This window comes from Diabrotica virgifera, chromosome 4, assembly GCF_917563875.1.
Source record: "Diabrotica virgifera virgifera chromosome 4, PGI_DIABVI_V3a".
Lineage (NCBI taxonomy): Eukaryota > Metazoa > Arthropoda > Insecta > Coleoptera > Chrysomelidae > Diabrotica > Diabrotica virgifera.
In genome coordinates this window covers 161,910,392-161,935,224 of record NC_065446.1, presented here as the reverse complement: position 1 = coordinate 161,935,224, position 24,833 = coordinate 161,910,392, and the positions used below count along the sequence as shown (strand labels likewise).

The window sequence follows — 24,833 nt, the reverse complement described above, 5'->3', positions numbered from 1 at the left end:
TTGTTTATTTCTTCAATTCTTTCACCCTGTAGGTATTAATTTTTCAAAAAGGTAATACCGGCGTTGAAAAGAGCGTAATAGTTATTTATGATATAAGTGTTAAAAGTACACGTTAAGGCACGCATGTGAAAGTTTGCAGAATGAGCGAAAGCGAGTTCTGCAATTCACATGAGTGCCTTAAAAATGTACTTTTTAACACGCATATCATACAATATTTTTTCTACAAACGTAATTACAGGACAATATCTACAAAAACTTTTACTTGAACTTGACTGACATTCCAATTTTATATTTTTTTGACATTACATCAAAATTGCATATACGGTCAGTACGAACTGCAGTGCCTAAAATTTTTTTTAAAGCATTAGTGCCTTAAAGTTGCATTTTTAACTCTTTTATGGAGTGCTAAAAATTGTATTTTTAACACGGTTGTAGAAAAAATATTTTTTACGAAATATCTTGAACGCTTGAGTTATATTAATTACAATTTAATAAATGCATAATGTATCTTCACATGTAGGTACCTATGTGCGGCAGATTCCTACAAATACTAATATAAGAATTATTGTGCATTAATGGTAGAAGCATATAATTTGGACCACACATACTACACATACAAAGATTCAAATTTAGATATGAGGCCATCTCAGATTTCACCTTTTCCAAAAATGGCAGGCATTCAAAATGAATCTGCCGCCCATAGGTACATGTGAACATAAGTTATGCATTTATTAAATGGTAATTAATATAACTAAAAAATTCAAAATATTTCCTAAAATATATTTTTACATTCTTTTTAATGACGGTATTACCTTTTTGAAAAAGTTGTATAGGATACAGCGTAATAAAAAAATATAACTTATTTTATTTTCCAGTCGATTTTTTTGCTCTCAAGTGTAGATTACAAAATTCAAAAATCATTAATCAACTATTTGCGTCAATCTTATCTATAATGTGCTTCCGATAAATAGGGAATTAAGGTGAACACATTATTATTAACACTATAACTTTATTTTTGAAATAATATATGTATTATACAATAATGTGCTACTTATTTCTATTTCTCTTATTTAATGCCGCATTAGTTATTTGCAAATGTTCACCTACAAATTGTGAAATAACTAACTTTGATCAAGTAAGTGATACCGTCCACCGATGTAGCGATATAATTATTAGGAATCTTGATGTGCCTGCAGGACAGACTCTAGAACTCGATTTAAAACAAGGAGCGAGTCTCACTTTTGAAGGAATTACTACTTTTGATTATACGAATTGGTCTGGACCACTTATTAGGATAAATGGAAGTGGATTTACGATTAAAGGAGCTCCAGGTAATAAATATTAATTAATATTATTATCTCGGTTATTTATAACATTATTCGCTTTCTGGTTCCCATTTTCCGGCTTCGTCGGTCGTTAAAGTCGCCAGGGTGAAGATTCCTTTCCGACATTGCCTTCTAAAAGCCGCCTAGACAGGAATGTTTCGACCTTCCATTCTTCCTTCTTTCCCTTCGCGTCCATTTTAAAATTTGTTTTGGAAGCCTTTCATCGTTTATTCTTTCTACACGATCATACCAGATCAGTTGTCTCACTTAAATTTCGTCTATGATGGTTGACTTGACTCCCATTATATTTCTGATTTGGTCATTTTGTATTCTTTCAAGCATTCTTCTCCAGCCGATCTTCTCCATAAGTCCATTTCCAATGCAAGTCGGCGTCGTTCCAGAGATTTAGTGAGTTGCCATGTTTCGCATCCATTCAGCACTATACTTTTAAAGATAGAGTTAAAGATGAGATGTTTTCTTTGATGTGATATTTCTTTTGACCATAGCATCGGGTTTAGGCATCCAATCACTCTTTTTCCTTTCACGATCCTTTGCTCCATCTCTTTTTCGGTGAGTCCACTCTTATTGATTCTTGTTCCTATATGTTCGTTCCTATGTTCGTTAATTATTAGATCTTCTACTCCATTCCCGATGCATAAGAGCATAAGTATTGCGTTTTCTTTTTATTTACAGAAAGGCCCTTCTATATGTTTAAAATAACCGTCTCGTCATGAATTGTAAATCTTCCTTATCCGCTGCTAATACGACTTGGTCATCCGCAAACTGTGGCGTATACAATGTATCGTCGTCAAGTTGAATTCCCATCCCTGAACAAGCTCTTCTCCAGTGTTTTAGTACTTCATTTAAATACACCTTAAATAGTATCGGAGAGAGGCAGCATCCTTGTCGTAATCATCTTGTTACTACAAATTTTTTTGATAAGGTGTTGTTTAGTTTTATTTTTGATGTAGCTTTAGTCTATAATTGTTGGACTGTGGTGATGATCGGGCTATTTAACCTGCCGATGACCAACCTTTTTTTGTTACACGGATGACTAACGGGGGTAAAAAATGACCCCACGTTAAAAATGACAATTGACAAAAAAATTAAGTTGTGTTAAGAAATGTAATAATGTATTCGTAATTTTAATGTTACTATTGTGTCAATAAATTATAAATAAGCATTAAGTAGTAAAACATATTTTAAATTACAACTGAACAAAAACAGGAATCATCATTCTGAACTTAGAACTAGCGAAATTTTAAAATATACACTAATTACGTCGCCACAGGTTTAACAAACAATTTTTTTTTTCAATATTGAAAGGTTTCTTACATACAATTCCACATAATAGACGGTATTTACTTAATACAAAATTGGAATATGGAAGGCCAAGGGAGTTCGTCTTTGACCCCAAATTTAGAAAATATTTTTTTTACTTAAATATAGGGAATTTTTTTTATTACAAAATATGAGGGTATCTAGAATGATATTAAAGTCAAATAAAAAAATAATGACTTTAAAATTGAAAATATTTGTGAATTTATTAAATAAAAACATGCATTGGGGTCCAAATTTACCCCCTTGGTCATCCGAAGGTTAAGGAAGATTGTTCAAGAGACTGCTACAGCTGTCTCACAGGAATCGTGTTATATGCTTTTGTGAGATCCACAAATAAAAGCTGTATTTCCTGGCTTCTTGCAAGTTTCTTTTCATTAAGTTGTGTTAGGGTAAATATGTGGTCTACGCATCTTCCAGATCTATTTTCTAATTTTAGGTGGATCGTTTTCTCGCTCAATCATGTTTTTTTAAAGATTTTTATAAAGCTTAAACTACTAGTGACCGAGATAAAATTAATAATTATGTATATAAATAACTGAAACCCTTTTTGGTCCTAGTTCGTAAGAATTTTAATTTTTGTATGTAATATTTACATGAGCCCTTGTTTTTTTTACATATTTACATATTTACTTTACATACTTTACATATTTACCCTTGAACCGACAGTAGTCGTTCCTCATAAACTGTCCGATTAAAGGAGGTTTCCGTTGAACAGAAAAAAAATATGTTAACTTCTTAGACCATAAAAACTGGTTTTTATGGTCTAAGGTTAACTTAAATGTTTTAAAAATAAGTGCATGTATGTATGTATATATAAAAAGAGATACTAGGTTTAATATCAAATAACAGAAGTTGTGGATGACAACGCAGCATTGCCTATGAAGATTAAATATTGAACTTTTCGATTTTATCTCTGCATACTTCTATCAAAATATTATATTGGTACAAAATAGAATTGTGATCCTATCTTTAGAAGCCTTGCCTCCAATGCCTTTTTCTCCTTTCGGGGTACAAGTTTTCTTGGGTAATGCTCTAAACTCTAAAAATAATCCCGTCTCATTTGCATTAATATAATAGGTTTGTTCCAACACAACGAAAACCGTCCATGTAACGATCACCGTCCTGCGCAGTGAACAAAACAACCCATGGAACGCACGATATACAGACACAGAATGCATGGAACGTATTATTTTATAGTAACCTTTTTTTTAATTTGGATGAAAATGTTCTAAACACCGTACCGTGTTGGATTCAGAATAGAGGAAAACATCCGAGTCAATTTTGCCCCGTGTAGGGAGATCCTGCAAACGGATGCCCTCCTGTTGCCCTGCCTACCAACTAAAACCACCCGTCTTCGTCAAGACACTCCCGTACGTGTTCGGTTAGCGAACGAAACTTAGGAGTGCCTTGCGCAGCCTAGATTGGTCGTAGAAGTTGTCGGCTCTTACGTAGGAGCGGTAAGGAGCCGAGGGAAAGAAAATATGAATATAACATTGGAGTTTAAATGTTATTAGTGTCTGTGATGGACATGTGGAGCTAAGAAAAACGAGGTGGCCCCCAAGATAGCAATAGCAGTAATATTAACCTAAAAATAAGAAAAAAAATATATACACAAAAAACAATCCTATACATGTACACATATATAATAATCCAGATCTTTGTCATGCTGTCTCAATTGCTTTCTCTATTATGGACTTTGTCTTCATGATTTTTGTTATGTGATCTATGATGAATTCAAAATCCTCCCTGCTTTCCATAGCGATACGCATCAAGTTGTCAGTTGATATATCCCCTAGTTTTGACCGCATTGTGTGCTGTTCTGACGCAAACGCATTGCATCTAAAGATACAATGCTCCGCGTCGTCTGTTACGTTGCAAGTTATACAATTATCATCTCTGGTTTTTTGAATTCGATACGTAAAAGACATAAAAGATACATGCCCGGTCAGGAACTGCGTGAAATAGAAATTTACTCGTTTGAACTTACATGTATACTACTCTATCACGTTGGGTATCAGTTTTTTGGTCCACCTCCCATTCTGTTTGCCATTCTATTAGTAATTGCTCTCTGGTGGCAGCTTTCATCTGTGGTAATGACCATCCCGAGAGTGGTAGAGAATATGCCGTTCCTTCGCTAGGAGGTGAATGGGTAGCGTACCCGCTATCATTTGTAGGGCTGTCGTTGAAGTAGTCCGGTACGTGCTTGTCACTTTTAGTAGAGGCTTTCGCTGAGCCCTAGTTATCATATCTCGGTATTTTTGATATTTTAGTACATCCACCCAGATAGGGGTTCCATATAGGAGGGTCGATTGTATCACTTGCAAGTACATTCTTTGTTTTTAGCTGCTTGGGCCTCCTATATTCGGCATGATCCTTTGTAGGGCTGCCGTTCTTGCTTCTGCCCTCTGGACTACATTTGTCAAGTGTTTCGTGAACCTTAGGCCTGTGTCGATGTATATGCCTAGGCAGTGCTGTTTTTGTGACGGTACGCGCCGGTACGCCGTACCGGCACCTTTTGGGACAAGAAAACAAAAAAAAAAACAACAAATATTTTGTAACTTTAGGTGAGCCATTATGCGATTAACGCGATGTAGAACTTACAAATTTGTATTTAACGCGAGACAGGTGGGATCACGATCGGTAGAATTCTATTTTGATGACGTCACAAAACGAATTTTACAATGCGAGAATCGACGGTTGCTAGGCAATGTGACGTCAGAGAAATAAAATTTTACTCATCCTGATCCCACACTGTACTTTCTTCTATCCTCACCGCAGTCTCCGCCCCCGCGGCCGGCAATATTGCAGTATCCAAGGTCGTGTGTTGTTTTCCATATTTCACTCAGTTCAGTGACCGCGGTCAAAGTGACAGGTACTTGCCACTGTCCTATTTGTGCGCCCTAATCTGCTACCCTCTTCCGCTCATTTAGTATGAAAGTGTTGTGTTGCTTCAAAAATGCAGAAGATTACTAATTATTTTAACCAGCCCAAAAAACTAAAACTAGATGAACAATTTCAAAAATGCTTAACATCGCAAGTTATATTGTACCAAACGCCTTTACTAGTGTCTAGTCCAAAGAAGGTGATAAAATTGGCCAGACTGTTGGACTTTTGAACAAAAGAGTGAGCATTGTAGGAAAAACGATTGGCTTATTGCACAAAACAAAAAGTTAGGCTGTGACGTTTGCAGAAAAGTTGGATCTCTGGGTGTAGGAAAAAAAATGTTATGAAAATGGTCAAGCAGTGGACTGAATGTGATGTTAGTAGTTCTGGAGAGAGTCGAGCTCAGCAATAAACTTCACTAAGAAAAAAGATATTTGATCACATACTTAATGCTGCTCATGAAGCTCCTTTTAAGATTTTTGCAGATTCACAGAAAGAAACGCTAGAAAAGGTTTTTTTAAACAGTGTCAAAAGAAAAAGAAGTAAAGGCGCGAGTTTTTCGAACTGCTTATAAGGTAGCAAAGGAAAATCAATCTTTCAACCACTTTGAGGCAGAAATAGATGTTCAAGAGCTAAACGGGTTAGATATGGGCAGAATTTTACATTCACGGAACGCTTGTGCTAATATAATTACTCACATAAGTTCAGAAATGAAGAATCAAGTTGTACAGGAAATTGTAAAAGGGACTGATAAATTTGCGCTTATTATTGATGAGTTAACAACATTAAGTAAAAAATCAACATTTATTTTGTACATTAGAGTGTGTCTAAAAAGTTAAATATGGAGTCACCTGTGAACTTGTTATTAGACCTTGTGGAACTGGAAAATGTGACGTCTCGTGGAATTTTTAATGCTGTTATGCAATGCCCTGAAGGGCACAAAATAGATGAAAACGTTTTAAAAAGTAGACTGGTTGCTTTGGTGATGGAGCAGCAGTGATGCTTGAAGGGAAGTCTGGGGTTGGTGTACTGTTGAAAGAGAAGTTTCCATCTATTGTTATTTGGCATTGCTGTAATCAAAGACTTGAGTTGTGTGTGAGTGACGTGGTAAAGAAAATGGCAAGTTATAAACCGGTTCAAGGGATTTATAGACAAACTATACGTACTGTATCACGCCTCGCCCAAGAACAGTCGGGAGCTGCACGTATGTGCCGATGAGCTTGGTGTACAACTGTTAAAAATCGGTAGAATTTTGAACACGCGGTGGGTCGCATCAAGTTTTCGCACAGTTTCGGCCGTTTGGAAAAATTATGATGTCTTAGCCAACCATTTTGCAGCAGCCAAAGTAGACCAGACGCATGATCCTTTGGAAAGATCCAAATACGAAGTGCTACACAGAAAGCTGACATCAACGTGTTTCATTTTGGATTAGGGACTGATGAGCGACGCATTGCAAGAACTATCTGATGTTAGTGAGGAGTTGCAACATCGAGACCTTGACCTATTTCGAGCTAACAAGAAACTTCAGATTTTGATGAACACGTTTGTTTCTCGAAAAGGCAGTCCTGGAATGTTTTATGCGCAAGCTGAGACAGCTGTCAATAACAGAAGTTTTATGGGAAGCGAACTGTATGTGAAATCTAAAGAAGACCCCATCAATGCTGTTGTGTTTTATGACCACCTTGCTCAATCAATCGAAAAGAAGATGCTCAGTGTAGACGATGCAGTGTTGGCCAATTGTGCCCGCATAGTTGACAAAAGCACTTGGCCCAAAAACATTAAAGACAATACTTTTGGGGAAAGAGACATTGAAGCGCTCGCAGTTCGTGTACAAGTGAACAAACGAGAGGCAATTAAATCCTTCAGAGAATATGTTTTTGACAATTGTAGAAATTTGGGGGGAAATTGTGAGAACAATAGCTACCCAGTGATACCAATACCAATATCTTCCAGTGAGTGTGAAAGGGGATTTTCCCAAATGAACCTGATAATCACTGATGGCAGAGCTTCCCTACTCATAAAAACTGTTTCTTCATTAATGTTTGTGTGAAGTTAAACGGCCCACCTCTTACTCGATTTGAACTCTCATTGACATATACTTTGAACAGTACATGAATTCGTGGCTGCTTCGGGGACGGCACTCAGCACTGAACACAAATAACAAGGAAAGAGGCAGAGAAGAGACTTGCGACAAAAACTTCTCCAAACTTTGGACAGTTCTATAAACTGTAAGTTATCAAAAGCTTTCTTTCTTGTAAAATGTAGCTATGATCTAAAAACTTACACTGATTAATTTGTTACTGAATACTAACTAATTTGTTACTTTTGAACTGTTATTTGGAAAATTATGCAAATTTGGATCATGTAAACTAAGATTTTGTGCGTTTTTTATAATATGCCCTTAAAATGTGTGTAAGACCAAATTTCTACAGTAGGCCAATTAATTAGCAAATACAGTTTTTTCCAGTAAAAGCAGACATACCTGTTAAGCAACCACGAGTTTAATAGGACTAAAAAATTTCAAATTTTCTGAGAAAAATAATCTTTGGACTCTTATTTTATCAATGATGTAGCCAAGTAGAGATGGTCTTAGATTTTTTATAGTATTCAGGTCAAATTATACACAAATTCTTAAATTTTTTTCCTTGCTCCCAAATAGCTTTAGAACGCCCTTTTTGAGGCTAAATTTACAAAGTTTTCCCGGGGCCTGACCCCCATCTCAATACCCCCAGACTCCCGGAACATTGCGTACCGGAACCTATATTGTTACAAAAACAGCACTGTGCCTAGGTATTTTGCACAGTTTGTAGGTCTTATTGTGGTAGTACCAATCTGAAAAATCAACTCAGGTCTTTGTCGAGGTCCTTTCAATATAACTACTTCCGTTTTGTTTCCGACTAGTTCCAGATCATTTGTAGCCATCCAGCTATTGACCATTCTGCAACACCTGTTTACTTTGTCTTCGATTTCCCGGTTCATGTCAGTCATCACAAATATCGCCAAATCATCTGCGTAGGCAATAGCTAGAGTATCTCTGCCATAGTCAATTTCTAACACCCCGTTATACAATATGTTCCAGAGTGTTGGACCTAATACGGAACCTTGCGGTACACCGGCTGTCAGCTTTTGTTCTGTATTTTTGCCACTGTGTAGTGATGAGCAAAACAAGAACAAGACCAAGACCAGGCTAGTCTTGGTCTTGGTCTTGTTCTTGCAAGCTTGGTCTTGGTCTTGCAGCTAAAAGGCAGTCTTGGTCTTGGTCTTGGTCTTGCACTAGCCGGTCTTGTTCTTGGTCTTGGTCTTGCTGCAAGAGTCTTGCTGGTCTTGCTTTTTTGGTAGTAATAATTTGAACCAAACAATTTCGAATAAAATGTACATTGAAATAAATAAAGATATGAAGAATGAAACTATATTTTTTTGCTTTAAAATTTTAACAGAATGTAGAATGTCGTTTCAAACGGATACCAATTTTAACATTATACATTCACCTAATGACCTAATTATTTCTCTCTATATAAAGAGATTAGATTATATTTTTATAATGGTAATGTTTATCAGTAGGAAAAACCTGCATTTACAACCCTTGTTGCAGCCGGCCTTCGGTTGTGTCACGTTGTGTTTTGCATGCTGTCGATACCTGCCGTCTGCCTTCAGACCACGTCTTGAGTCTGGATTATTGTTTATTGCCCCTGTATTTTAGTAAAATGTTAAAGAAAAAGAGCTCCTTAAAGGTGCTACAAATGGTCGGGGACCTTCAATTCACGGATTTTACGAAAAGGGATAAACGGTTTATAGTTGTTAACAGATAATGATCTGCTTCTTTCACTCGAACACTGTCGTATTTATCCTACGAGGGTCAAATTTAAGAACATAAATTAATTTTTTTTAAGAGAACATAAAAATCAAATATTTTTTACTCTATTTAATCATTATTTAATATAATTAACTTTTTTTATAAACTAACTAAAACACACTTTTTAATAAATACTTACAAATTTACCATACCTATTTATAGAGCTAATACTATAACATAATAACTAAACCTAATGGGGAGTTATAAACGCTTAATTCTGTAATTTGTTATCTTGCAGTTCTTTAATTTTATTTAAACTACATTGCTCTCGTAACACGAGTTATTCGCACTTTTTATTTTCACATATTTTTGGATTGAATACCCATTATGACATTTAAAAAGTTGAAAATATTCGGATGTGGGTAGTAAAAACTAGAATTTAAAACACACTGAAATGATGCGCATGCATTTCAAGTGCGGCACATAATATTTGTACTACTGGCCCATTCTGGGGAAAACCTAGATTCTTCCAAATAGTTTTCAACTATGAAATCAGTAAAATTCTTTACACGTTTGTTATCCGGGATTTTCACAAATAATTCAACTTCCAACTTTCGTTGATTGTAAAAAATTAATCCAAAAAATAATTTTAAAAATTTCCCAGTATGGGAATTTTTGTCATTATATTCAGAAACTGAACCTAAGCTTTGGATTTTGCGATACCAAGATTCATACATTAAAATCGACAACCAGTTATTTTTTATTCAGGCCACAATGCTTTCACAGCATTGTGAATCCCTTTTCAAAATCTATTATGATATTTTTTGTATTCATTTTAAATTTAACGACCTACATTTTTCCTCGATTATGCGAAAAGAATTGAAATAAGTGTCAGTATTTTTATTAGACAAAAAAGCGAAAACTACTGGTACATAAAAACCGTTTTTAATTGCAATTTTTTTAATGGATTACCCTATCTATAATTACATTTTTTTATCTTACAAGTAATTTCAATTGCCCTTGAAATGTCGCCGTTTGAAAACTTGCCTTCTGGACACTTTGAAGGTTGAGAAAATGCAAACCGTTTGACTTAATAAAAACGACTTAAAAATATAACCAACATAAATATTATGTATTTTAAAAATTCGATATTGTTTAAGGTTTCTTACAATGTCAGTATATATTATTGAACTAAAAAAAATAAAGTTAAATAATAAAAATCAATTTTTCTCAAAAAAGTGCAAGAGTCTTGCAGGTTGGTCTTGGTCATGCGTGGTCTTGCAAGGTTCGGTCTTGGTCTTGGTCTTGTTCTTGCAAGCTTGGTCTTGGTCTTGGTCTTGCAACCAAAAGGCGGTCTTGGTTTTGGTCTTGCTGCAAGACCAAGACCAAGACCGCAAGACCAAGACCAGTCTCGCTCATCACTACCACTGTGACGTATCTATTTTTAAGGTACCTTTTAATGATATTGGTAAGGTATCCTGACACTAGTGCTGATTTCAGTTTGGTTATGATGTGTGCCCAGTTGGCAGAGTTAAAGGCATTTTTCACGTCAAACATAACTAGTACGGCCCATCTTTTCCTCGTGTTATTTACAGCGTCAGTTAGGTGTTTTACCGCATCTATTGCAGACTTAGCTTTTCTGAATCCGTACTGTCTGTTGGAGATGGTTTCTCTTTCACTCAATTCGTCTTCTAGGCGATTTTTGACAAGATTTTCGTATAATTTCCCTAGGCAGTCAAGGAGACATATAGGCCTATATGAATTGGCTTCTTCCGGATTTTTACCGGGTTTATGAATCAAAGTTAGCTTCACTAACTTTAACTGATCTGGGAATTCTTGTCTTGTTAGTAGCTTATTTAGTGCCCTTCTAGTAGTAGCTTCTGGGCATTCATTTACTAGTATTTTTATCGCCTCTGGTGGCACATGGTCCGGTCCAGGGGATTTACCTATTTTTATCGAATTGGCAGCTCTAGTGAGTTTAGCTGACGTCAGTTCCTCGGGGCGGTTAACATCATCTCTAATCAGGAAGTTGTTTATGGCTTTATTAGAAAACAGGGTGTTCGCTATTCTCCTTCTTTTGTCGTCGCACAGGTTATATGGGGTGTCTGACCTCAGCGTCTTAATGGCGATCCTATATGCTTCGCCCCATACATCGTTCTCCAGCGCCTCGCACAAGTTCTGCCAGCATGTGCGTTTAGCCCCTCTGATCAATTTACCGAGTTCCTTTTGGCGCTCTTATACTCTTCTTTGTTTTGCTGGGTCCTATTTCTCTGTGCCGTACGCCTGATTCTGAGACATTCTGTCCGCTTTTGCTGGATGTTTTGATTCCATCAATATGGTACTGTATATGTTACATATTTGTTTTTGCTGCTCGCCTTGTGTGCTTTTATTACGTTGTCCCTTAAGTTGTTAAAATCGGTAGTTTCTTCTTGTAAGTTTCGTATATAGTTTGTAAATTTGGTTTTATCGAACTCGAGTAGTTTCCTGTCGTACCTTGTTGTGACCTTGAGGCCGACTTCGTAAGGTATGTACTTGTGGAAAGTAAATAGGTTTTCATCAAGCACATCCCACCTTGAGGTCTTCTTGGCGTAGTTGTTGGTTGCTATTGTGATGTCTATGTGATTTCGTGACTCACCTCTTTCAAATGTGGGTTTACCGTTGTTCAATACAGTCAGGTTTGCGGAAGAGATCCATTCGTTCCAAATTTCTCCTCTTTTGTCATTTTTTGGGGACCCCCAAAGAATGGATTTAGCATTTATATCACCAGCGATTATATAGGATGTTTCACCCTGTGATAACTCTATGATTTTTTCAACCTGATCTTCATACTGTGTCATGCTTATATTAGGTGAGATATAACAAGTTATGATTGCTAGTTCGTTTATTTTAATCTTCAAAAGTCCTTCCTTCTTGGTAATTTTGTTTATGCACAATTTGTTGTTCACCAAGAAAACAGTCACGTCTGCTCTGTTATCGGAGATCCAACCGAATTTTTTTACTATGTTTTTATTCAGTTCTGGGACTATGATAATATCTGCTTCAATTTGCAGGGCTTTTGTGTAAATCAGGTCGTGTGCCACCTTTGCCCTTCCGATATTCACCTGTAGTATCTTAAGTCCTTTTGTCCCAATCGAAACCATTTTAACTTTTTACAACTAGCTGTTTTAGATCACTAGGATGAAGATTATCAGTTTAATTTCCGCAAAATATTGTCCGAAGACAATACCTGCGGTCCTTTAGAGTCGGGAGAGGGATTGCTATCTTCGTTCTCGATTATACCCTTTTTAGCTGTTTCCACCGCCTCGGCGCACAGCTGGTCAAATTCGTCCATTAGGGAGGGAATCTTAGCCCCGTGAAAGACGTCATCGTCCATAGTAATTACATCGAGGTTTGGCCCGGTTGTCGGTGGTACGTCGTTTTCTCTCTGTTCGATATTATGACCCGTGTTGAGCTGCCCCCCCCCCACTTGCAAAAATTATAAAACAAATAGTCGTGAAAATGAATGGAGATTTACCGAAATCGAAGGTCATAGTTGATTTTTACCTTCAGTGACTGCACTATAGAAAGAAAATGGCAATTCAATAATTGAGATGCGTATATTTTGCGGGCTCATAAATTATTAAACAATATATAGTCGACAAATAATTAATTTAAATTATTTTAAGTACAACCCTCTCTTAAGCCGGGAATATGGGATGGTTTTCTTGCGAAGGGGTTGTAGTTCAATAATCGAAAGGCGCGTGATTTTAGAGTTTATTCTTAGAATATAAGCTATACGAATTAAACTACTATTAACTTTTTTGTAAAAACTTACAGTTTTTCAGTGATTTACAAAAAACCTCTTCAAAACATGCATTTTTTTTCACAAATAATTAAAATCTTTGATCTTTAATAACTTAAAAAGTATTTACTTATTTTATTAACTTTATATAATAAATTTTGCTTTTAATTTGTTCTTTTATTGATTTGTGCAGTTATTTTTTATAAAATAATTTTCACCCCCGAGAAGGGGCGGTATCCACCCTCAGGGTAAAGGCGCAAGGTGGTACCATGTCACCTTTGTTTCTTGACGTATCCTCTAACCACTGACCAATTTTCGTGAAAATCGATGAAGGTTCACCGAAATTGAAGGTAATCGTTGATTTTTACCTTCAGTGACTGCACTATACAAAATAAATTGCAATTTACTGATCTAAATGCGCGTAATTTGGAAGGTTATAAATTATTAAATGATATGTAGTCGCCAAATAATTAGTTTAACGCATTTTAAGTACAACTTTCTCTTAAGCCGGGAAGATAGGGTGGTTTTCTGGCGAAGGGGTTGTAGCTCAATAATCGAAATGCTCTTGATTTAATAGTTTATTCTTAGAGTATATAAGCTATAGGAATTATATTCGCAATACGATATATTTTAAGTTTTCTCAGCATCTTTCTCTTAAGTTAAATCAATTAAAGGGTTGTTTGGGGGTGAAGGGGATGAGCTCAAAAATCGAAACTATATAATTTCAAGAGCTCATAAATAGCTCGTAATTCTGCCGCAAAAACCGATTCAATATTCCTATTTTTAAGTAGTGGGGGGGGGGCTGACTCAGCCCCCCCACTAGGGTATTAAATTCCTGCTCAGTGGAACGAGCTCAAAATTTTTAGTTTGCGGAATATGAGAGCTCATAAATAGCTCATAAATCAGGGCTATTTGTTTTTTAATTTTTGCAAGTGGGGGGGGGGGGCAGCTCAACACGGGTGATATTATGTTCATTTGTGAGAGTGGAAATGGGTAACGATAATAGTTTAGCAGGCACGCTCTCTGTCAAGGCAGTAGCACGAGTCTTGTCGGTCAGTCGCGCCTTTTGAAGGGAGATTTTATAGTAACCTGATCGTTACAAGATGGTTCTTCGTTGTGTTGGAACAAAACTCAACGCTTAGTTTCCTTACAACTTTTTAATGCCTTTTCTTGAATAATTTTACCAGAAACAGGAATATTTTTAGACCGCACTTCACAAAACCAATCGAAAACAAATATTTATAGGTCTAATGCAGTACCATCGGTTTTTAAAAATTTTCTTTTCGCTTCCAGGTGACCTTTCTCAAAAAACTGATTGATTAAATCATTTTGATGTTTCAAAATTTTACTGACTTGAGGTTTTCCAATTCCAAATTTTTCAGCTAACTCTCTAACATTTAACTTATGCTTCTCTCCATAATCAACCACATCGACTTTTTTTTTCAAACTTAAAAAAATCTATTTATTATGAAATTTAATCCAAAAATAATTTTTTTAAGGAAACACTCATAAAAATACAACGACATCTATTGCATATGCTTAATCAGACATTCCGGTTAAAATTCTTAAATCCTTGTTCCCGTCAAAACACAATTAACAATTTACTGCTGTCGCATTTCGTTCACCGACCAACAAAAACATTAAATTTTTATTATTTATGTAGTGTTGATATCGTGGACAGTATCAAATATCATTTCGTGGACATCTGTATTGATTTGAAATAATAAATGTATTTTATACTAAAGTATAAAAAATAAAGTTTATAGTAAAGTAAATAGTTTTATAATTAAAGTAAAAAAAATTGAATAATATATAAATATTTTGTAATTAAAGTAAAAAATTTAATTAATTTGATTTAATCAAGTAGGTTTTAATTTGATTTAATATTTGTATTTATAAATACATACCTACTTTAATAATTTGAATAGGAAGAAAGATGGCGGATGGTAATGATAGCATTAATGAGGACGGTAAAAGAAAAAGCAAAGAGGAGCCAGATATATTTAGCAGGAGTAGAAAAGTGAACCGAACACCAGACAGGTCGAAACCATCAACGAATGAAACCAGCAGCCAGAACGAAATGATGGAACTAATGAGACAATTAGCAAGCGATAACAAAAAGAAAAACAAGGACCTGGAAGATATAAAAAATACAATGGGTAATATGATTGAGGAACTAAAAGAAATTAGGAAGGAAAATAATGAATACAAATTGCAAATGAAAGAAATAATAAGAGAAAATGAAAATCTAAAGAAAGAAATGGCTACGATGAAACAAAAAATAGATAAAATAGAAATAACCTTGGAAGCATGTCAGAAAGAAAAGAAGAAAAATAACCTAATAATGAGAGGCTTACCACTAGACACAATAGGAACAGAGCAAATAGAGAACTTCATAGAAGCAAAAATGGGAGTAAAATCAGAAATAAGTAGGGTACAAAAGATAAATGAAACAATGTGTGTTATAGAATGTAAAAAATTCGAAGATAAAATGAAAATACTGAAAGCCAAGGGTAAACTAATGAGCTATAAACAACATAGAGTATATATAGAATGTGACCTAACATTAAAAGAGATAGAAATACAAAGAAACCTTAGGAAGATAGCAGCAGAGGAAAAGACTAATGGGAAAAGGACAAAAATTGGATATGGATTCATAATTATTGAAGACATTAAGTGGAAATGGAACCAAAAAACAAGCCGGATAGAAAAAGTAACATACAATACAGAACCAACTTGTTCAAAAAACTAGCTGTAGAAAACACAATGATGGACCGAGAAACAAAACAGGCAAAGAACAGGGACATGACCAGATTTAAAGATAATAACACAAACTATAGGAAAAACAAATTGAAGTACAACCTAAACATAGAAAAGAACAGAACAATTTTGAAAATGGCATCATGGAATGTAAGAGGTATAAATGGGAAAGAAATAGAACTGGGGGAAGAAATTAGAGATAAGAACATTGAAATAGTAGCTATAACAGAGACAAAGAAAAAAGGAAGAGGATCAATAATATTAGAAAACGGAATGTTACTAATATACAGTGGAGTGGAAGAAACGAAGAGAGCTCAGGCAGGAGTAGCGTGCCTGATTAAGAAGGATAGTATCAACAAAGTAAAAAATTGGATATATTACAACGAACGTATACTAAGAGTAGACATATATATGGATACAGAGGAAACCAATACAAACCTAATCATATGCTATGGACCAGATGAAGACGCAACAAAAAACGAAAAGAAGGAGTTCTGGGACAAATTACAAGAAGTGATAAATGATTGTACAGAGAAAATGGTGATCACAGGAGACATGAACAGTAGAGTGGGGAAAGAAGCAGAAAAATGGAACAATGTCATCGGACCGTATGGGGAGGAAAAAATAAACAAAAATGGAAAATTACTACTTGAGTTCTGTCTAGACAATAACCTGGTGATTATGAACACACACTTCCAACATAAAAGGATACACAAGATCACAAGAGAAGTCAAATCAAGAGACGAACAATCAATTATAGACTATACTATAGTGCAAAAAACAGAGAAGAACTGGATAAGAGACGTAAGGGTGAAAAGGAGTTATGAAATTGGTAGTGACCACTATCTACTAGAAACCACATTCAAAAGCAAAAGAAAATAATTAAAAAGAAATGAGAACATAAACAGAGAACACAAAGAAATAATAAAAATTTATAAACTAAGGGAAGAAACAACGAAAATAAGATACACAGAAGGGCTAGAGAAAGAAATAGACAATGAACATATAATAACAGAAACAATAGAAGAAGAATGGGGAAAATTTAAAAATGCGATGATAAAAACAGCTAAATCAATATGTGGAACCACAAGAAATAACAACAGAGGGAAACGAACGTCTTGGTGGAACGATGAAGTGAAAAGAGAAATAAAAGAAAAGAAGAAATTATGGAAAGAATACATACAAGACAAAACACAACAAAAATATGAAAATTATAAGAGAAAAAGAACAAAAGTTAAAGAGATAGTTAGGAAAGAGAAAAAGAAAAGTTGGGAAAAATTTGGAGAAAAAATGGAAGAAAACAGCACAGAAAACGTAAAATTATTTTATAGAACACTGAAAAACCTAAGAAGCAACAAAGAAACGAAACTGAAACAAATAATGAACAAGGAAGGAATAATAATAAATGACGATAAAACAATAATGGAAAGATGGAGGGAACATTTCCAGCTGTTACTGAATGGAAATCAAGTGAACACAATGGAGAAGGAAAGCCACATAAAGAGAGTATCCATAAGAAACACGGAAAATCCAGAAACTATAGAAAAAGAAGAACTAGAAGAAGCAATAAGAAAGATAAAGATTGGAAAAGCACCAGGAAGCGATGAAGTAGCACCAGAAATGATGAAATATATAGGAATAAAAGCAAAAGAAAAATTGTTATACATATATAACCTAATATGGAAGAGAAAAGTAATACCCAGAGAATGGACAAATGCAGTAATTATACCTATATACAAAAAAGGAAACACAAGAGACTGTAAGAACTATAGAGGTATATCACTACTATGTGTAGCAGCAAAAGTATACGAAACCATAATAGAAAGGAAAATCAGAAAAGAAATAGAACATAAATTAGAGGACGTACAAAGTGGATTCAGGAAAGGACACAACACACAAGACCATATATTTACCATGCAACAAGTAATAGAAAAAGCATTAAAGAAAAATAGAGAAATATACCTGAGCTTTATAGACATGGAAAAAGCCTTCGACTCAGTCAAAAGAAAAGATATATGGGAAAGCCTAAAGAAGAAGGAAGTAAGCGAAGAACTGATAGAAGCAACAAAGAGTATATACATGAAAACAACAAATACAGTAAGAATGTTAAATATACAGTCAGAACTATTTGAAACAACTCAAGGAGTTAGACAAGGGGGAAGTCTCAGCCCAGTGCTATTCATAAATGTAATAGATGAGATAGTGAAAGAATGTAAGAAAACTTTCAAGAAATACTGCATCGGTTGGAACAGAATGCAAATGATAAACGCTGAGATGTGTATATTTGCAGACGACATAGTACTAATTGCGGAAACAGCAGAAAAACTGAAATACAACTTAGAGAAATGGAACCTAGAAGCAAGCAAATACAACTTAAACGTAAACAAAGAGAAGACTCAGATAATGAAAATATCAAGGAAACAAGGGACGGAAGATCAAATAGAAATAATGATAGACCAACATCAATTAATACAGACAAATTCATACAAATACTTAGGAACAGTAATCAACAACAAAGGAGACATAGAGGACGATCTTAACAACAGAATGGAAAACACAGGAAAACTATTCCAAGCACTAAATAGAGGATTCCTTAATAACAAAGAAATATCAACAAAGACCAAGATGACAATATACAAAACAATATATAGACCTACGGTGACATATGGAGCAGAAAATTGGATATTAAACAAAGACACCAGAGCAGAATACAGGCAGCAGAGATGAAATACCTCAGAAGAACGATAGGAGTAAAAAGAACAGATAGAATCAGAAATGAAGAAATAAGAGAAAGACTCAAAATCAAGCCGATACTCGACTCAATCAAGAAGAAAAAATTGGCATGGTTCGGACATCTAACCCGGATGGACAATGATAGACAAGTGAAAAGAGTGTGGGAAGCCAAACCAATAGGTAAGAATAGAAGAGGAAGGCCCATCAAAGAATGGAACAGTGACATTTCGCAGATACTGCAGAGTAAGGGTAAGACTTGGCAGGAAGCAACACAGATGGCATCCAATAGGAAGGAATGGAGAAAGTTCGTTAAGAGCTAGGACAATTCAGAAGATTGTAAAATATTGTAATTTATTGAATTGTAATTTAATGAATTGTATTATAAATGGCCCTACACCGAAAGGTACTAATGGGTCTACTGATTAAGTAAAGTAAAGTTATACTAAAGTAATGTATTTTAAACATTTAGAAATTTTTTTAAATTTTTTTCATTTACTGTCCGCATTTACACATCATTTATTGTCCGCGTCCGTTGTTAAGAGTGTCCATCGAACGGAGTTAAAGGGTACAGGTTCATATATGGCAGAAATATTTTTGTTTTAAAAATCGTCCGTATGGAGGAGGTGTCCGGCGAACAGAGGTGTCCGTTAAGAGAGAGTTTACTGTAGTAGTTATCTGTATACAGAATTTCATGCTTATAGTATTAGTTCAGCTAGTTTTCATAATATTCTTCCTTATTTATTTTAATTAATTATTTCACATTTTCTCTCTTAACCTAGTTTTCAACTTTACCTCAGTCTATCTAGAAAAATCATCGATTTCACGTAAACATGTTATACAGTTTTTTGAAGGTATTAAACGGTATGTAGATTAGATATAGGTGATAATAATTGAATAATTCCATGAAGACGTACAGCCAATTTTGCTTTAATATTTTTTAATAACTAAAGAGTGCAAAAACCATTTTCGATTTAAAAAACGTTTCTTGTGTATTTTATAGAAAAATGTTTCAAACAGATATTGTAGATCTGAAAAAAAAAATTAAGTTGCTAGTTTGTAAATTAAAATACATAAAGAATTGACCGATGCAATTGCAAAAATACCGTAATTTTGCATTAATTTATACATAATAATTTTTTGCAGGCTAACATCTAATGACATCTTGAAATTATGTAAATTAATGAGTTATTGAAGTGAACCAGATTGACCAAATTGTTTATAAGTTATTCAATTTGTTCTCAAAAAAAAAATATACAAAATACTTCAAAACGGCTTCAGCCACTAAACAAATCAATAAAATATTAACAATAGGCGAAAGCCACAAAAAAAATATTAGTAACAAAACCCAAAAAACGGGCATGAGGGGCCCACATCCTCGAGCGCCGAGTCACCGAACTGGACAAAGCCCAGAGCGGGGACTCGGCGCCCGAGCAAGCAAAACAAATCGAAGATAAGTCACTAGAGATAGCGGGAATAGAGCGCCTCACGCTGGCCTGCATTGATCGGGTAGGATTTCATATGGGAGTCCGTGTACCCAAGACTCCCATATGATAAGCACTTTGCTGATTGAGAGCCCCTATAGCGCATCAGAGTGCTATCGGGGGGTAAGTGGATGGTCTGGAGCATTGAAGCGGGGTGGAGTGATTCCTGCTTATGGGAGTTAATCCTCCTCGCCCTAATGAATTGTATTACCCGAATGTCATTCTCTAGGGGTGAGCAAGTCTCTCAGGCTGGGTTAAATCACTATGCTTGCTTGCTTGCTATTCAATTTGTTTATCCTAGAGAGCAATTATTTGCTTAAACAACTGTACTTGCCCACACCGTGACTCTAGAGGTATTTCCCAAATCGAAGTTAACTCTGAGGTTTCGGCTTTAAAATATATTAAAAAAAATTCAATATTTTACTAACCCTGGAAGCTCACACTTCGGTGTGAGATACCCATCGCGACACTTAACTTCATGTAGCTTGCGCAGCTGCATTTCAATGGTAATGCTGCTTTATGTAAATTCACTGTCTAGTCTGCCAAGGACGGATGTGTAGTTGTAGTCTCATTTGAGCAATATTTCCAATCACAAGAATTTATTGAATACAGGCTAGGGTATGTAGCACCCATGTGCGAGGTTTGCGATCAAGTGTGCATTTAAGTTAATGACCTAACAACACAACATCCCACAAATTTAGTAAAGCAAACTAGGTGTTATTTCTGTAAAGGCAAAGATGGAAAAGCAAATCGTGCATGCTCGGCTTGCTATAAAGCATAATGCATGGAGCATAGAGCCACACTCTCTTATGAATGTAGTCACTAAAATGAGTGCAATTGAAATACCTGGCTAAAAATGAATGAGTTCTATAATCAAAAGGTGTTATAAATATTGTAGTTAGAAAGACCATTTTGTTGTTAAATTAAATTAAAATATTTTGAATTATGTTTCCGGTTTTTTAGAAAATTTTTATTTATTATTTTTAATTTATTATTTTTAATTTTTTTCTTTTGTGTTACAACAATTATTAAGAGAAAGAAAATAAAATCATTGATTTAATTATTCTTATGTATTCAATTGTGATTAGAGCGTCTCTGGAAGTCTGGAAATAAAATATTTAATAATAGTCTCCCGTTTTATACCGCTCACGTGGCTTTGGAAGTATAGCAGGGTAGTCTGCTATATCTAGGGCCTACGGTATACAAGGCAGGTAACAGGGCCAGTGCTACGCTTCAACCGCCTATTATTACCCCTGGTTTTACCCAAGGTACTCATTTTATTCAGGCTGAGTCGACCTGGGGCCTATAAACATTTTTAAAAATGTCTAGTTGTTCTTGCCGGCGGTAGGATTTGAACTCCGGACCACCGGCACGCTAGCCTAGCACACTACCACTCGGCTACGCCGGCCGGTAAATAAAATATTTACTTTCTTTTCTTTCTTCACAAAAAATCATTGGGTATCTGATACCTAAGTGTGCTGTTAATTAAAAAAGGTGTGATCTTCCAGGGTTAAAATTGTACACTATTTTATTACAACTGTGCAAATACGTACGAATTTGTTTACTGGATGAAACATAAAAATAACGACGCATATTTTAATTGCAGTCAGTCAGTTTAAAAGCATAATTACGTATGTTTGATTTTAATATTTCAATAATATTTAACACCAATAAAATAGAGCGGCCGTGGAGTAACGGCATAAACGCTGGCCTCATACGCCAGTAGACGTGGGTTCGAGCCCTGCCAAAGACAAACCATTTTCATTTCCAATAATGACACGAGCCGTCTCACCGTGCCACGGAGAGCACGTAAAGCCGTCGGTCCCCCTGGGCTAGTGTACATCGCCACTAGTTACTTAAAACAGGGTTAAAGATGTAAATGGCGCCGGAACTATCCGAAAGGATCTCCCCGGCAAAAATGCCATACGATATTATTATTACCAATAAAATATACCAATTAAAATATTTTTAGGATCACTATTAAATGGCCAAGGGGATCTATATTGGGATCATCTGGGAGACAAAGGTCCTAAAAAACCACAATTTATTAAAATTGAAGCTTTCGATGGATCCATAATAGAGAATATTAATTTGCTCAATTGTCCTCATCATTGTGTATATGTAGGAAAATCTGACGGGCTTACTATTCGTGGATGGGTAATTGATAATTCCTATGGAGACCAAGTAAGTTACCTTTTGTATATGCACTTTAACTTTAAAGCCAAAATAAATATCAATAAAAGAATTAATATTAAAATTAAACTCACCAGGCTTCCGGGTTGCATCGCATCGTTAGTTTCTAGTCCGAGTGTTCGACGTCCTTTCTGACGTCATCTTCAGGGCTTCCGGGGTCTCAGTCTCCTGAGGCTCCAGACACTATACTCACTATTCACTAATTCACTTACGACAATACTGTAGTACAGTAGTGAGTGTAGTGTCAGGAGTCTCAGAAGACTGAGACACGGAAAGCCCTGAAGATGACTTCAGAGAGGACGTCGAAAGTTCGGCATAGAAACCAACGACGCGGTGTAACCTGGAAGCCCGGTGAGTTTAATTTTAATATTAATTCTTTTATTGATATTAATGTTAGCTTTAAATTTCAGTGTATTAACTTCGGAAACTTTTCCTCAGTTCGTGACGCGGTTGCTGGCTCTTGTTATTGTCCCTGTATAGATTGGAGGGTCAGGAGGGATGATACTCTTCGATGTTGTTGCTTAATTACTATAAAATTGTAAAAATAAGGACTTTGAACCGATAAAACTTTGACATCATTTAAATAAAGCATAACTAAAGCAACTTGTGAAGCGGTGACGATGAATTTCATTTAAGATGCTAATTAAGTGGTGATTTTTACGATTTTTTATCAGAAAGAAAAGGACCATGTTTATTTTGAGCCAATCTCGAACCAACTTTAAGGAACCACCTTATTTTTGATGCTAGTAACTGTTATAAACGCAAAAATAAAGTTTTTTTAAAGCTTTATTTACTTTAAAAAATTTTAATAAGTTTTCCCCAAAGAGAAAAGTTTTAATAAGTTTTCCCATTTTTTGGTTCATTTCACGTTGAAATATTCTATTTGGGATTTGACGAATATGGACCTTTTTCTCATTAGCTACAACTCTGTCTCTACTGGGTCTATAGTTTATTTTTTAACCAGGAGGAGTAAACTAAAAAGACAGAATCACACCCAAGAAAGTCACTAAAATAATAACCAAATACATCTTCTTTTTTGGTTGATCTAGTCGGCCCTTAACGGTAATCCATAAATATTATACTAAATTAATACGTCGCTAAAGAGTTTCAAAAACAACCGCTTTTTATACAGGTGGTTTCATTAATAATTGTCCATATAGTAACTGGAGAAACCTTACTACAAAATACGAAGATTTAACCTAAAACATTTAAATAAAACGTGGTTCCTTAGTGATAGACTACAGGCCCATGTCCAAAAACGAATGGGTCATATGAACCACCAGGTGACGTATATAGGACGATATAAGAGCATAAAATAATAAGATTCAGCACTATGCCGTCACTTGAAAGCAGTCCAACTGAGTGCTGATGAGAATTCAAAAGTGTAGGTAGAGTGGATACATTTTGGTCATATATTTTTGTACGGCATTTTTACCATCGATAGATCGTTGAAAAATAATAAGAAAGCGCCCAGTGCCGTAAAAAATGGCGAGCCACAAAGTTGGTAATTTTTTTTGATTTTCTGACAAATTCCAGGGGTCATTTTATTCTGTACGGCATCAGTTTCATACTGTTTCAATACAACTTCTAATCCATTATTCCGCAACGCCGTACAAAAATCATGCGACAAGGGGAAAAATCGTGGGTTGCAATCCCCTCTTTTTAGGTGGTCCGGGGGGTGATTTGAAAAAGTACGGCTTCGGTTCCAAAACATTATCTAGCACTCAAAAGTACTATAAAAATTATGCCGTCAAAAAATTATTGTTCATTTGAATGTATATTATTAATTATGTTAATTTCATGGTATACTTGATTTATAAAGCTAAAAAAATCATTTGACTCTGTAAGGCAACTTTGTTTTTAACATGATATTGTAAAATACAATTCTTATATAGTATTGCCGTTCAAAAGAAACTGTTCTAAAAAAATTATAGAGAAATACAAAAACAGAAATTTTTTAAATTATTGTAAAAGTTTAAATATTCATAGATTAATAAAATATAGCAATTTTCTACATTTATCCTTTGTGTTAAATAGTATTAAGATAAATAAATTAGGAAAAAATGATGCCGTACATTTTAATGCAGACCATATCTTTTAGGCTGATGAAAATGACGCTACCATTTTAAAGGTGTAGTACTTTATGGTCATTTATTTGATACTGTACGGTATTAAAGTATTAACATATTTTTGAAGAGAACAATATTATTGATAACATGATAAAATCATTATGACGTCTAACTGAAGTGAAAGGGTGTGTAGGTATATAATATCCAAGAATTGAAACTGTAAATCGCAGTATCACCAGTTTTGTATACTTTTTGGTTTGTTATATACTTCAAACATTATTGATACATGTATACAGGGTGTCCAGAAACTCTACCGACAAACGAAGACAGGAGATTCTTCAGATAATTTTAAGATAATTTAACCCAATTCATTTAGTCCGAAAATGCTTCCTAAGGGAGTTAGAGCTCTTTGAAGGTGGCGTCTTGTAATTAGTTTTTCTTAAATACTTCCAGAACGTTTCTATTTAGAAAAAC

General features: G+C 35.0%; 1 protein-coding gene across 1 annotated transcript in view; it reads left to right on the top strand.

Annotated features, from left to right (window-relative positions):
- The first annotated feature begins 944 nt into the window (after positions 1–944).
- The window catches only part of LOC114330767 (polygalacturonase), a 72,630-nt gene continuing 48,741 nt past the window's right edge, over positions 945–24,833 (top strand). The window contains exons 1-2 of the mRNA XM_028280179.2: positions 945–1,331; positions 22,070–22,281. Coding sequence (XP_028135980.2) covers positions 1,028–1,331; positions 22,070–22,281 — 516 coding nt within the window. The 5' untranslated portion in view covers positions 945–1,027. The remainder of the gene's footprint in view (positions 1,332–22,069; positions 22,282–24,833) is intronic.